The following is a 12,966-nucleotide window of genomic DNA, read 5'->3' on the forward strand; positions in this document are numbered from 1 at the left end:
TGAGAAGAACACAATCAATAACACGAATGGGTAAGAAATCTAGCTCATCGATGCCTCCGAAAGATAAAGAATGATTGAATTATCAAATCTTCAATAATTAAGCACAAAATTCACCAATAAACACAACCTATAGCAAAATCAACCTTGACATTCCAAACAATTGAATCTCACAAGGTATGTGTATCACTCAACTCTCAATTTGATGGAATATATAGGACGTGTATGCTCTCATCGAATTCAATGCAATGCAGATCACTTACCATAGGCTTGCTAATCTTCTACAATCTCCATCACTAAAAGTGTGCCAGGACTAAGATCAAAAAGGTCTTTTTCTTTGGGTTATAATGTAGGGACATTGGTTAAGGTAGGGAAATATAGGCTAAGTGACTCAAAATAATTAAGTACCAACCTTATAACTTCACAAATCAAGTATGAAATAAATTCCATCTTCCGACTCCGACTCCTCCAACTTCTCCTTTCCTTTGCCCACAGCAGGGCTTTGGCCTTCGGCCGCCGAAACTTCTCTTTTCTCTGGATTGGTGAATTTGGGCACACCCTTCTCCATTCTCACATCCCTCATTTGAATCAAAGCCTCCACATTGAGCTTCTCTGCCTCGATCCTGGTGTTTCCTTCCTCGATCTCGATCTCATTCAGTTGAGCAAATGCGGTGGTGAACTAGATGCACAAGAGCCTTTGATTGGGTTTGCTGATGATGGATTCTATGTGCTCAATCAGGAAGGCCCCGAAGTTGAACTTCACATTGTTGTTCATTGCCAAAATAATGCAGAGATCCTTTTTAGACATAGCATTCCGGCTGTCCAGCTTCCCGAAGAGAGAGTAGGAGAGGATGCGGTGGCACATCCTAAGGGCAGAATCACGGATTCTGTGCCCCTTGACCTTTTGTGTCTTGAACAGACCTCCATCCCCAATGTCTGCCCACATGACATCCCATTTCTGGGCGTCAAAGGTTGGGACTCCTCTTTTGGCTTCCTTGTACTCATTTTTCTGCAGATCCTTCAACTTCACCATTCCCAAATTCAGCTCGTTCACGGACATGTCTCTTGTTTCCCCCTTCATGGAGAAGCTCATGCGCCCAGAGGGCCACAAGTGGGGTTGATGTCCACCTGGACCGAATTGAAAACCTCTCTTACCACTTCCTCATACGCGTGGCTCGGCCATTCCAAAAATGTCTCCCATCCTATGTTGGCAAAATACTCCTTAATCTTCCCCACTACGCCCAATTGCTCTAGTGAGTCCATATCCGGGATCTTGGGCACAACAATCCCCTTCTTCTTCGATAGCTCAGTTGTCTTCTTCCTGCTTCTCGAGGCGGAGGCCGGCTCCCCTTTGATCATCCGAATTGGGGTTGGGTTCAGAGCTCTGTTTCTTCTCTTGGCTGGTGTCTCCTTTGCATCCTCGCCGGATTCCCCTTGCTCCTCTTGCAGCACTGAACCCGAAGGTTCATTTTTCTCAGTCGACGAGCCTTCGGCCGGCGTGGCCGATTTCTTTCTCTTTGAGGCAGAGGGCGGTTGTTTCTTCTTCGCAGGCTCCTCTTCACTCTTCTTCGCCATTTCCGATGCGGGCTTGCCCTCTTCTATGATTGCATGAGGTTCACTGGTGCCAAGGGTTGGTACGTCAATCTCCACCGTGAGTTGGTCGATGACGTTCTCGTCTACCGGCGAGGGGCTCTCGGCTTGCGGCAGGGTTTTGGATGATGGAGGTGGTGTGGTTTCCATTGGAATGGACTTCGGACGTGAGGTTTTTCTTGGTGGATTTGGTTTGGATGGTGTGGGGTTTTCTCCGGTGAGGTCGAGTTTTGTGCCTTGGGGTATTCATCTGAGTTTATTCTTCGGCCGTGTGGAGACCATGGTGGTGCGGTGGTGGTTTTTGTATGAGAAGGGTCTGAGAAAATGGGGTGGTGATTATGGGAAGTTGGATGGTTGAGGGTAGTGACGTCATGGGTAGAGGTTTAGGGTTTTTGACGGATAGGGCTGACAACTGTCACATGATGTGACGTGCGTCAGACAGTTTCGACCAGTGTTTTGCCCGAGAACCCTGCTTGCATTTGGATCGAACGTCCCAACCCTGGATTGCTTCTGCCCAAAACTCCTTCTCCTGGTACCTGCACATAAAATTTCAAATTCCCGCGAAGGCGGGAAACTCAATCCTACCCGCAGCTGTGGGCAAAATCTAGTTCCTAGGAAAAACAAGGAAAGAAATAAACTTACGAAAAACAAAACATGAAAAACTGAAACACCAGGTTACCTCGTGGCCAGTGCTCTATTTATCGTCCTGAGCATGACGTATTACCCCAAAGTTATCCGAGTGATTTGTTTCTGGGGATGGATCCAGCTCCTCCCCAATCCTTGGTTCATGCCCATAATAGGCCTTCAATCTTTGCCCATTCAACTTGAATACTTTCCCTGACTTTGGATTCTTGACTTCGACGACTCCATTTAGGAATTGGGCTTGTACTTCAAACGGCCCAGTCCATTTTGTACTCAGCTTTCCTGAGGCAAATTTGAACCGAGTTTGGTACAAAAGGACCTTTTGCCCATAGATGAACTGCTTGTTCGTGATCATGGCGTCGTGACTTTTATTCATTCTTTCTTTGTAGAGAACTGCATTGTCATACGCCTCTCTTCTGATTTCCTCCAACTCTTGAATCTCAAGTTTTCTTGATTGCCCCGCCTCATTCCAGTCATAGTTCACCTTATTGACTGCCCAAAAGGCCTTGTGCTCCAGCTCTACCGGTAAATGACACATTTTGCAATAAACCATTCTGTATGGTGACATCCCAAACGGGGTCTTGTATGCAGTTTGATATGCCCATAAGGCATCTTCTAACTTTAAACTCCAATCTTTCCTTGTTGGACCAACGGTTTTTCGCAGGATTATTTTGATGATGCGATTTGACAGTTCTGCCTGACCATTGGCTTGTGGGTGGTAGGCTGTTGAGACCCGATGCTGAACTCCATATTTTTTGATCAAGTTTTTTGACCGAGAAATTGCAAAAGTGGGATCCCTGGTCGCTGATGATTGTTCTGGGCACACCAAACCTGCAAATAACATTAGTTTTCAAAAAATTCACCACTATCTTTGAGTCGTTTGTCGGAGAGGCCTTTGCCTCGACCCATTTGGAGACATAATCCACCAGAAGCAGGATGTACAAGTTCCCTCTCGAACTGGGCAGGGGTCCCATGAAATCCATGCCCCATATGTCGAATATTTCCATGGGCATGATCAAAACCATTGTAATTTCATTCCTTCTGGTTATGTTTCCTTCTCTTTGGCACTGAGGGCAGTTCTTGCAAAGCCATGTAACTGTCTTTGAAAATGGTTGGCCAGTAAAACCCGCATTCCAGAACCTTGGCCACAGTCCTCTTATGCCCAAAATGGCCTCCACATTCTTTTGAATGGCAAAATTCCAGAATACTTCCCTGTTCTTCTTGTGGAATGCATCTCCTTAACATTTGATTCCCGCATTGCTTCCATAAGTACGGTTCATCCCAAATATATTCCCTGCTTTCCTTGGTCAATTTCTTCTTCTGGGCATAAGTGTACCCTGGAGGTATATATCCAGAACACAAGTAATTACACAGGTCTGCGTACCAACGATATTCCCTCCTTCCTTGGGCATAGAACAACTGCTCATCGGGAAACATCTCTTTAATTGGTTCCCCTTCCTTCTTTCTCACAATTCTGCTCAAATGGTCGGCCACTTGATTTTGTGCCCCAGCTTTGTCCTTGATTTCCACATCGAATTCTTGCAAGAACAAAACCCATCGGATCAATCTTGGTTTGGACTCCTTTTTGGCCAAAAGGTACTTCAGAGCAGCATGATCGGTGTCGACCGTAGTTTTTCCTCCAAGCAAGTAGGACCTGAATTTTTCAAAAGCAAACACTACTGCCAACATTTCTTTCTCTGTGGTGGAATAACTGATCTGAGCCCCGTTGAGGGTTTTGGAGGCATAGTAGATGACATGACTTTCCTTTCCCCGCTTTTGCCCAAGAACTGCTCCGATGGCATATCCGCTGGCGTCACATGACTCAACCTAGAACACCTCTAGTTTGACTTGCAATAGAACAAGGACATCCTAGTGATGTTAAGTTGACCCAGTGTCATCTCTCAAAGAAAGTCTTTAAGGGCTTTTAGTAGTATCGTAGGAAAAAGCAATAAAAGAAAGCAGTAAAGAGTTTGATTATTAAACTAAAACTTGGAATTAAAAACTTAATTAAAAACCGAACTTAAAATTAACTAGGCGAATTGAACTATTAAACCCTAGGCAAGATTTTAAAGAACTTAAATTAAACCTACTTATGAAATTAAATACTTGTAAATTAAAAACCAACTAATCTAGGCGTCAACTAAAGTGCATAATTTAAATTGCATAATTAAAAAGAAAGCATAAACATAAACGAAAAGCATAAACATGATTAAACAGAAATAAATTGAATTTAAATACGAAGTACCGTAAAATCCTTGAACGTGTAATTGTGTCACTCAATCACAATCCAAGAAACTAAACAAACCGAAATCGAAAACTAACTAGAACAATGAAAACTCGAAACTATGAAAGCACTAAGAAAGCAAGTAAATCCTAAGTTTCGGATGCCAACAGATCTCAAAGATGGCGTCTAAAACTAGGGCAAAAGTATTATTGTTACAATGAAAAGTATGGCCCTATTTATAGACTTCGAATCCCTCTAGATCACCATGGAAGTTGCCATGCAAAGTAGAATTATAAAGGCAATAGAATCGTGCAAGATAAGGCAACTCTCCAGCTGTGACGCGCGCTCTGGAAACACTCCTACTCTGGCCGAATTCGCAGCTCTCGCTAGAGGAACGGATGTCGTCAGAGAAATGGCTTCCGTTAGAGAAAAGGCTTCCGCTCTGACGCATTTCTCTGCTCTGGCATTTCTTCTCTGCTCTGGCATTCCTCTGCTCTGGTATTCGACTCCTCTGGCTATTGGTTTCCTCTGGCGCTTATGATTCCTCTGGCGCTTATGATTCCTCTGGCGAGACTTCGCTTCTCTGGCGTTCCGCGGATTTCTCTGCTCTGCAGCGACAGAGCGCATTTCTCTGCTCTGACTTGGTTCCGCTGCTCTGGATTGGTTCCGCTGCTCTGGCTCTGGAGCATTTCTCTGGCTTCCCATTTCGCTGCTCTGGCATGCGGGGCTTCGCTTCTCTGACATGCCAGAGTATGCACAAAAACGTAATTCTTAGCCCAAACTTCTCCAACATTTGCACTCTTCATCTCGAAATCCTAAATCTCCTGCAAAGCATAAAATACACCATAAAACGCACCAATTTCCATAAGATTTAACTTAAAATATGCACATGCAAGCCCCTAAAATTAGAACAATTAGGCATAAATCATCACATTACCTTAAAACGCATCCCCCAGTCTGTAGGTTGTATTATGGGAGCGGAGATCAGATTGTTCTTCAAAATGTGAAAAGCCTATTTGCAGTCTTCATCAAAATTCCACTCCACTTCATCCTGGAGCAGCCTTGTCATTGGTTGAGCAATTTTGGCAAAGTCCTTGACGAATCTTCTGTAAAAACCAGCGTGCCCAAGGAAACCCCGCAATTATTTGATGTTTGTTAGGTAGGGAAGCTCTGCTATAATTTCAATCTTGGCTTTGTCCACTTCTATCCCTCTGCCTGAAATCACGTGTCCTAACACAATCCCTTCTTTGACCTTGAAGTGGCATTTCTCATAGTTCAAAACCAAACTTTTGTCGACGCACCTTTGCAGTACTTTCTCCAGATTAGCGAGGCATGAATCGAAGGTTTCCCCATAGACAGTGAAATCATCCATGAATACCTCGATGCAGTTTTTGAGGAGGTCCGAGAATATGCTCATCATACACCTTTGGAATGTTCCAGGGGCGTTGCATAGCCCAAACGGCATCCTTCGATAGGCAAAAGTGCCGAAAGGGCAAGTGAAAGTGGTTTTGCCCTGATCCTCCTTTGCAACCCAAATCTGCATATATCCCGAGTATCCATCCAGAAAACAAAAATATTAATTTCTCGCAAGTCTCTCGAGTATCTCATCAATGAAAGGCAAGGGGAAGTGATCCTTCCTTGTCTTTTGATTGAGCTTGCGGTAGTCAATACATACTCTCCAGCCGATTTGTAACCTTGTAGCGATCAGTTCCCGGAATTCATTTTCCACCACTTGTATGCCAGACTTCTTGGGTACAACGTGCACTGGACTCACCCATCTACTATCGGACACTGGATATATTATGCCCAAATCCAATAGTTTGAGTATCTCCTTCATCACAACTTCCTTCATGGCTGGATTGAGCTTTCTATGGGGGTTTCGGACTGGAGTTGCATCTTCCTCTAGCAATATATGGTGCATACACACTGTAGGGCTTATGCCCTTAATATCAGCTAGGGTCCATCCAATAGCTTCTTTGTATTTACCTAAAGTCTTCTTAACCTTGCTTTCATCTTCTGGTGTTAACTCCGAATTGATGATTACGGGCAAAGTGTCAGTTTCACCCAGAAAAATGTACTTGAGATGCTTGGGTAGAGACTTCAATTCTAGCTTGGGTGCTCTCTAGAGTGAAGGCACCAATCGATCCTCAGCTTTCAGGGTGGGAATGTTCAGAGCTTCTGTGTAGTTGATAACTTCGCTCCATGCATTCAGCATTTTCACCGCCTCTTTTAGTTGTTCCTCCTAAACATCTTCCTCGGTGGTACTGCTCTGAATTACCACATCGAAAGGTTCCCTGAGTGTCGTTCTGGGCAATTTCTCCTCAACAACCCTGCTGATTATATCGACACTTTTTACCATCTCTGTGTCGGCGGGATGCTTCATGGCGTTATATATATCGAAAGTTACTGTCTCTCCCTCGAACTGGCATGTCAATTTTCCCGTATCACAATCGATGCGCGCCCTGGCAGTTTTGAGAAAAGGCCTCCCTAAAAGCATAACTGGGTCGCGTGCTTTTGATTTCCCCATATCAAGGATGTAGAAATCTGCTGCGAAAATCAGTTCCTCCACTTTGACCAAAACGTCCTCCAGTAATCCTTCTGGGTACAAATTTGACCTGTCTGCCAGTTGGATCCCTACTCGGGTAGGTTTCAGCGATCCTATCTCCACATCCTGATACATAGATAAAGGCATAACATTTATGGATGCCCCGACGTCGAGCATTGCCTTATCCACCTTCATGGTCCCTATCACACAAGGAATATAGAACATCCCTGGATCTCCACACTTTATGGGCATATCTCGCTGTAAAACTGTGAATACTGACTCGCCCACCTGGAACTTGGCATCATCAGTGTATTTAACCTTCCGGGTGCAGAGTTCTTTTAGGAATTTGGCACATCTGGGCATAGAGCGTAGTGCGACCAGAAGGGGCATATTGACTTCTACCTTTTTAAAGATTTTCACCAATTCGGTCAATTCTTCTTTTTCCTGTTCTCTGGCCATTCTGCCTGGGAAGGGGATTATGGGCTCAACATGTCTCAATTTTTCTTTGCCTTTTTCTGCTGCTTTCTTCTTAGTTTCCCTTTCTTGAGCTAATTCTTCCTCATCTGCTGACCCCATTCCAACTTCCTCACTAACCTCTGGTTCTTCCTCAGTTTGCTTTCCAACCACCTCGGGTAGTTCCTTACCGTTCCTGAGTGTCACGGCATTTACTTTCTTTACCTCCACTTGGGCAGGAAGTTCCCCCTGTTTGCTTTCCAGGCGAGCTACTGCTTGGGCAAGATGTGACACTTGGGCATTAATATTCAGCATTCCTCCCATTGTCTCCATCATGAACTTTTCGGTTTCTTGCTGGAATTTTACGTGTTGTTGTACCATTTGATGCACAAGCTCTGCCAGGGAGGATCCTCTTGCCTGTTGAGGTTGTTATGAGTATTGTTGTTGATTACTTGGTTGCCCCTGGCTTTGTCCCAGATAGTTGTTGTTGCCGTACCTGAGATTTTCGTGCTGTCTCCATTCTTGGTTGTTGTATTGTTGCCTATAGGGTTCAAAAGGCTTTTGATTATGTCCCCCATTACTTCCTCCTTGTTGTTGCCCAATAGCATTGACCTCATCGTCCTCGAACAGTTGTGGACATTCATCAGTTGCATGTGAATTTGCCATGCAAAGTTGGCAAGTTTTCACGGACTTTCGGATGCTGGGAATTCCCTGGTTGGGTGTTCCTTGAGTTGTCATGAACTTCTCGAACATGTTGCATAGCTTGCCCAACTTATCATCTTGGGCCGAAGGATTCGAAATTGGTGCGTTTCTGACTATTGTTCCTTCTTCGTCTCTGAAAGCTTCTGCTGCAGATTTGTTCAGGATTGATCCTCCGCAAGCAGCATGTAACCACTGCCTATCTTGCCTTCCAATTCCTCCCACGAAGTACCGAATAAGATCATGGTCCGGTATTTGATGTTGTGGGCATTTGGCCAACATTTGTTTGAACCTCCCCCAATACTCGTAGAGGATTTCTCCTGACCCCATCTCGATGTTTCTTATTCGAGTCCTCAAATTCTGGATTCGGGCTTCTGGAAAATACAACTCTAAAAACTTACTCTGCAACTCCTACCAGGTTCTGATGCGTCCTTCAGGCAAATTGTACAGCCACTCCCTCGCTCTTTCTAATAGAGAGAACAGAAAAGTAAGGAGTCGGATGTATACACCAAAGGCTTAGCTTGCAGTGCGCACTGTTCCGCATGCCATCTCGAAATCCTGAAGATGTCTTTAAGGGTCCTCCCTAGTCATATACTGTACTTGGGCAAGATTTGAATCAGTGTATGCTTCAGCTCCCAATTTCCAGTGATCTCCGGTAGCACGATGGCGGAGGGCCGGAGGTTGAGATTGTTTGGAAACATCATATCCCGAAGAGTTTTGTTGGCATTGTCATATACTACTTCTGGGTTTTCCGCCATCTCTCTTTCTTCTTCTAACCCTACGTCTCTGTCTCTCTCGTGCCTCTTGTTCTGCCCTACGTCTGTTCCCGTTGTTCAGTGGTACTAGTCGATCAATCTCCGCGTTGAGCAAAAGATCTTCGTTACCTGCACTCCTGGCACGACGAAGAAACATACAATAAGGCAAAACTCACACTTTGATCACAAAAGAAACTTAGTTCCCCGGCAACGGCGCCAATTTGACGAAGCCGTCGTTTAAGCTTCGCACAAATAAAATATCTTATTCCCACAACTAGACTAGCTAGTGATAAGTCCAGAGTCGAATCCACAGGGAACTGAGCAGTAACTCCTCCTGCAAAGGTATCACTAAAAAGGATTTGTATTCTGACGGGTTCTGACCACAACGTGCTTATGGGCAGAACAGGGTTTCCAACTAAATTGAAATAACAAAGGTAAATGAATCAAATGACAAAACAATCCTGACTTGGGTTTCAATCACTAAACATGAACTAGGCACTCGATCATTGGTACAAAGATAGATTACTATACTCTCATACCAATGGTTATAGGCATAAGAATTATTGTGCCCCTACTGTCACTCGTCACACACGCAAAAACCCCTTGCCCAATCTATCATTTCACTTTATGATCCCTTAGAAGTTACCACTAATGGAAATCAACTACCCTGGGCAACATCCATGCTCTCTGCGATGGCCTATCGCTAGTTGTGCTTTGCCCAGAATGCCTTAAGAATTAGATAGACCAACTTGACTCTTACGCAGATATTTCACCGCAGTCACGGCTCCAACACTCGTTGTACTATTTTGGAGGTCGATGGCATCTCGCCTTTGTCCAAAGTTTACTTGTGGCCAAAACTCCCTAGTTAACTAGTGATCAATTAATTAACCAAGTTGTTACAACCTTATTGGAATCAAATCTAGTGTATCGGGAACATGCTCATACAGTTGTTATGCCCAAATTAAACCTCTCGAGTTAAGTATTCATACTTAGATCATCTTGCCCAAATCAGAATATAAAACTAGCCAGACATAAAGTAAATAACAAAAGCGAAAGACATGATGAAAAACAAACTAAAAATACTTAAAGAAATAAAAGAGTGCTTACGGCCAAAAGTGCCGCAATGAGCATAAACAAAATAACCTAGAACTACGCCCACAGCCTGGGCAAGCTTGAACTCCAGAACTCGTAATCTAAATGCGCAGCAGCCAGTTTTTCAACACCCTTGGCTTCGACTGATCCTCGGGTGTATATAAGCGCGACTAGGGCAACGGAAGGCCCAGCCCATATTGTTGCGGTCGGATCCATGCAAGGCATGGCGATGCTATCCACTTTCAGACATAGTATCTGGAAGATTTCTTTCCTTTTAGATAAGGCACAGGTTTAGCCTTATCGGTCTCTTCTTGGATGCTGCCGCCTTCGGCCCATATCAAGCGCCTACTCTACAATCACGCTTCTTCCGTCTGTTGCGCTTCTCACTTCCTTCTCTATTCTCCTCCTAATGCCTGCTAGCTTCTGTGTGGTACTCTTGGGCATAAAGGGTGGTTTTACCTCCGAATCCCTCTTGCTTCTGGCACATGCCTCTTTCACGGAAGGTGGCAGCAACTCTGACCCCTAAAGCACCTTCTGCCCACATGCGAGCCCTGCCAAAGCACTACGCCCTCCCAGGCGACCAAACAACACAAAATAAAAGAAAACGACTCTATCTAGACCTAAAACAGACTTGAAAATAGAGCACAATCTTGGGCTCATCACCTGGGCAAGTCGACAGCCCAAGAGCCAGAGCTGCCCGGAAGCGGTCCTGAAGACCGGACCACCGTTCTGATATACCCCGTCTCTACTATGGAGGGGCAGGAATATTATGAACAGATGTTAGCCCAGTTTCACCCGGATGATCAAGACATCGCCTGCGAGTTCTCGAGTAAGGCGTTGGCTGAATCACTGAGTCACACCTATATGACAGTATATTTTTCTCTCATCCCTTGGTGTTTTTGTGTTTTTTTTTTCTTTTTACCTGTTTACTTAACCCTTTGCTAATTCTCAAGAAGAGGCTCAGAAGACCGAGGCTCTACGCAGGGTGAAGCTTTTTGATGAAGTAGAGAGGAGCCTGCATCAGGCCAGGACTGCATTGGCCCTTAAAGGGATGGAAGCCTCCCAACTGGTGGCAGAGCTGGATCATGCTCAGGCCAGACTTACAGAACTGGAGGTCGAGAAAAACTCTTTGGAGTCTGCCCTTGAGGAAGCTAAACGGGAAACCAATGAATTGGGCTACAGATTCAAGGAGCGGTACTCTAAGGAGTACGACAAGTCTAAGAAGCGGTGAAGGGAGGCTCGCATCAGAGCCCATCGGGAGGGCTATATCTTTGGGGCCTGCGACCAACGACTGGAGTTTTTCCTATCGCCCCAAGGTCACCAGTTCCTCAAGCTCCTTTTCAAGGGTACGGTGGACGCTTTTTGTAAAACTCCCGACTTTCTGCGGAGGTTTGTCCCTGCCCTAGCCTACATGATCACAATAATCAGCCGCAAAGGGGCAGAGATGACTAGGGCCACCCCTGAACAAGTGGCCAAGCTGAATTCGAAATTTTGATACTCTATGTGTGTGGATTTTTTTTTTTTAACTTTTACTAAACGTAGATTCTGAAGAACTCAAGAACGGATGGAATTATGGAATATATGGAAGATATGCATGGAATTATAAGGTATGTATGGTCGAAAGAAAATTCTCACCGGATGGCATATGGACAAGACGGAAGCAGATGAAGAGACGAAACCCTAAAACGACATAAAACGTGGACAGAAAACGAAAAATGCAGAAACCCTAGAATTTCTACCCTTGAACGAAGACAGAATAAAACCTGGATAATGATACCAAATAATATGATCCTTGTCGGACCGTTCGAATGCACACGCTTACCGGAAGACTTGATAAACTAAATAACTAACGATAGAAGATGGAAATCCCAAAATCTCTGAATCTAACTCACGGAATGATCTAGGCGAACGAATCCCTAAACCCCAACGTGATGTTGATAAAGCAACTCGGAGATGCTGAATGACACCCGACGAGGGTTGGTTGAACTCGCCGTTACGTCGATAAGTTGAATTCGTTCTTGGAAAAATCAAGAAGAATTCGCAGATCTCAAGAGAGAATAAAACTCACAAATTTCATATATCAAAAGTTAATTAATTTCGTTCAACATGCAGCAGCCTTATATATAGGTAAAACTAAACCTAATCTAATGAATGAAACAAACGTAAAAACAAGAAAACTTAAAAATAAGGAAACTTGTTCGGCAAAGGTTGGTCAACTCTGGCGAGAACGCCAGCTCTGGAAACATCAGCTCTGGAAACTTAGCCTACTCTGTTCTGGACTTCAGCTCTGTTCTGGACTTCAGCTCTGCTCTGGACTTCAGCTCTGGAAAGTATAATCTGCTCTGTCAATTTGTTCTGCTCTGAGGCTATACTCTGGCGTCTGGCACTCTGCTCTGCTCTGAAGTTTTACTCTGGTCTGGCACTTTTCTCTGCTCTGAAGTCCTACTCTAGCACAACGAATTCAGCTCTGGCGAGCTTGGCTCTATTCTGGCGCGTCAGCTCTGCACGTAATAAGATTCATCACGCTTGTGCCTTGCTCGCCAACTCCACCATTTCCGATTGGCTTTCTCAACTCTTGTTTCCAGATTTCTTCAACCAAGATCATTAAGCTCTCCTTGAACTTCTTGGCTGTAGCTCTTGTCACCGGACCAACTGGAACATGCACTGGATCTCTGCTCTGGTCTGCATCATTTCCCTCCTCTTGAAAAGGATTTTGTCCTCAAATCCAAAGCATCGCCTACATCATAAGGACTCAAATCAGTCACATTATACTCACCTGGTAAGTCCAACTTGTAGGCATTATTATTGATGCGCTCCAAAACTTGAAATGGCCCGTCTCCTCTAGGAAGTAATTTTGATCACCACTGCAATGGAAACCTTTCCTTGCGCATGTGCTGCCATACCCAATCACTGGGCTCGAACACCACCTTGCGACGCCCTTTATTGGCTTGCTCTGCGTATTGTTTTGT

The 12,966-nt window shown here is 44.6% G+C and overlaps 1 protein-coding gene across 1 annotated transcript; it reads right to left on the reverse strand.

Annotated features, from left to right (window-relative positions):
* Nucleotides 1-3,261: 3,261 nt before the first annotated feature.
* LOC131003830 (uncharacterized) lies at nt 3,262-7,775 on the reverse strand. The gene is made up of 4 exons (XM_057930383.1): nt 6,732-7,775; nt 6,129-6,575; nt 5,706-5,990; nt 3,262-4,056 (listed from the first exon to the last, which is right to left on the reverse strand). Exons 1-4 carry the CDS (start codon nt 7,773-7,775, stop codon nt 3,262-3,264), a joined length of 2,571 nt encoding a protein of 856 aa, XP_057786366.1.
* Between the last annotated feature and the right edge of the window lie 5,191 nt (nt 7,776-12,966).

Source organism: Salvia miltiorrhiza, unplaced genomic scaffold, assembly GCF_028751815.1.
Source record: "Salvia miltiorrhiza cultivar Shanhuang (shh) unplaced genomic scaffold, IMPLAD_Smil_shh original_scaffold_273_2, whole genome shotgun sequence".
Lineage (NCBI taxonomy): Eukaryota > Viridiplantae > Streptophyta > Magnoliopsida > Lamiales > Lamiaceae > Salvia > Salvia miltiorrhiza.

Bases quoted from the DNA above. Each gene is read 5' to 3' on its own strand.
- LOC131003830 (XM_057930383.1), bottom strand. From the start codon at position 7,775: ATGGGAGGAATGCTGAATATTAATGCCCAAGTGTCACATCTTGCCCAA. The intron at 5,991-6,128 runs GTATGTATTGAC...GGATATATGCAG, and splicing joins GGTTACAAATCGGCTGGAGA to ATTTGGGTTGCAAAGGAGGA. The intron at 4,057-5,705 runs GTCAAAGAAGGG...GAGGTGTTCTAG, and splicing joins ATGAGAAATGCCACTTCAAG to GTTGAGTCATGTGACGCCAG.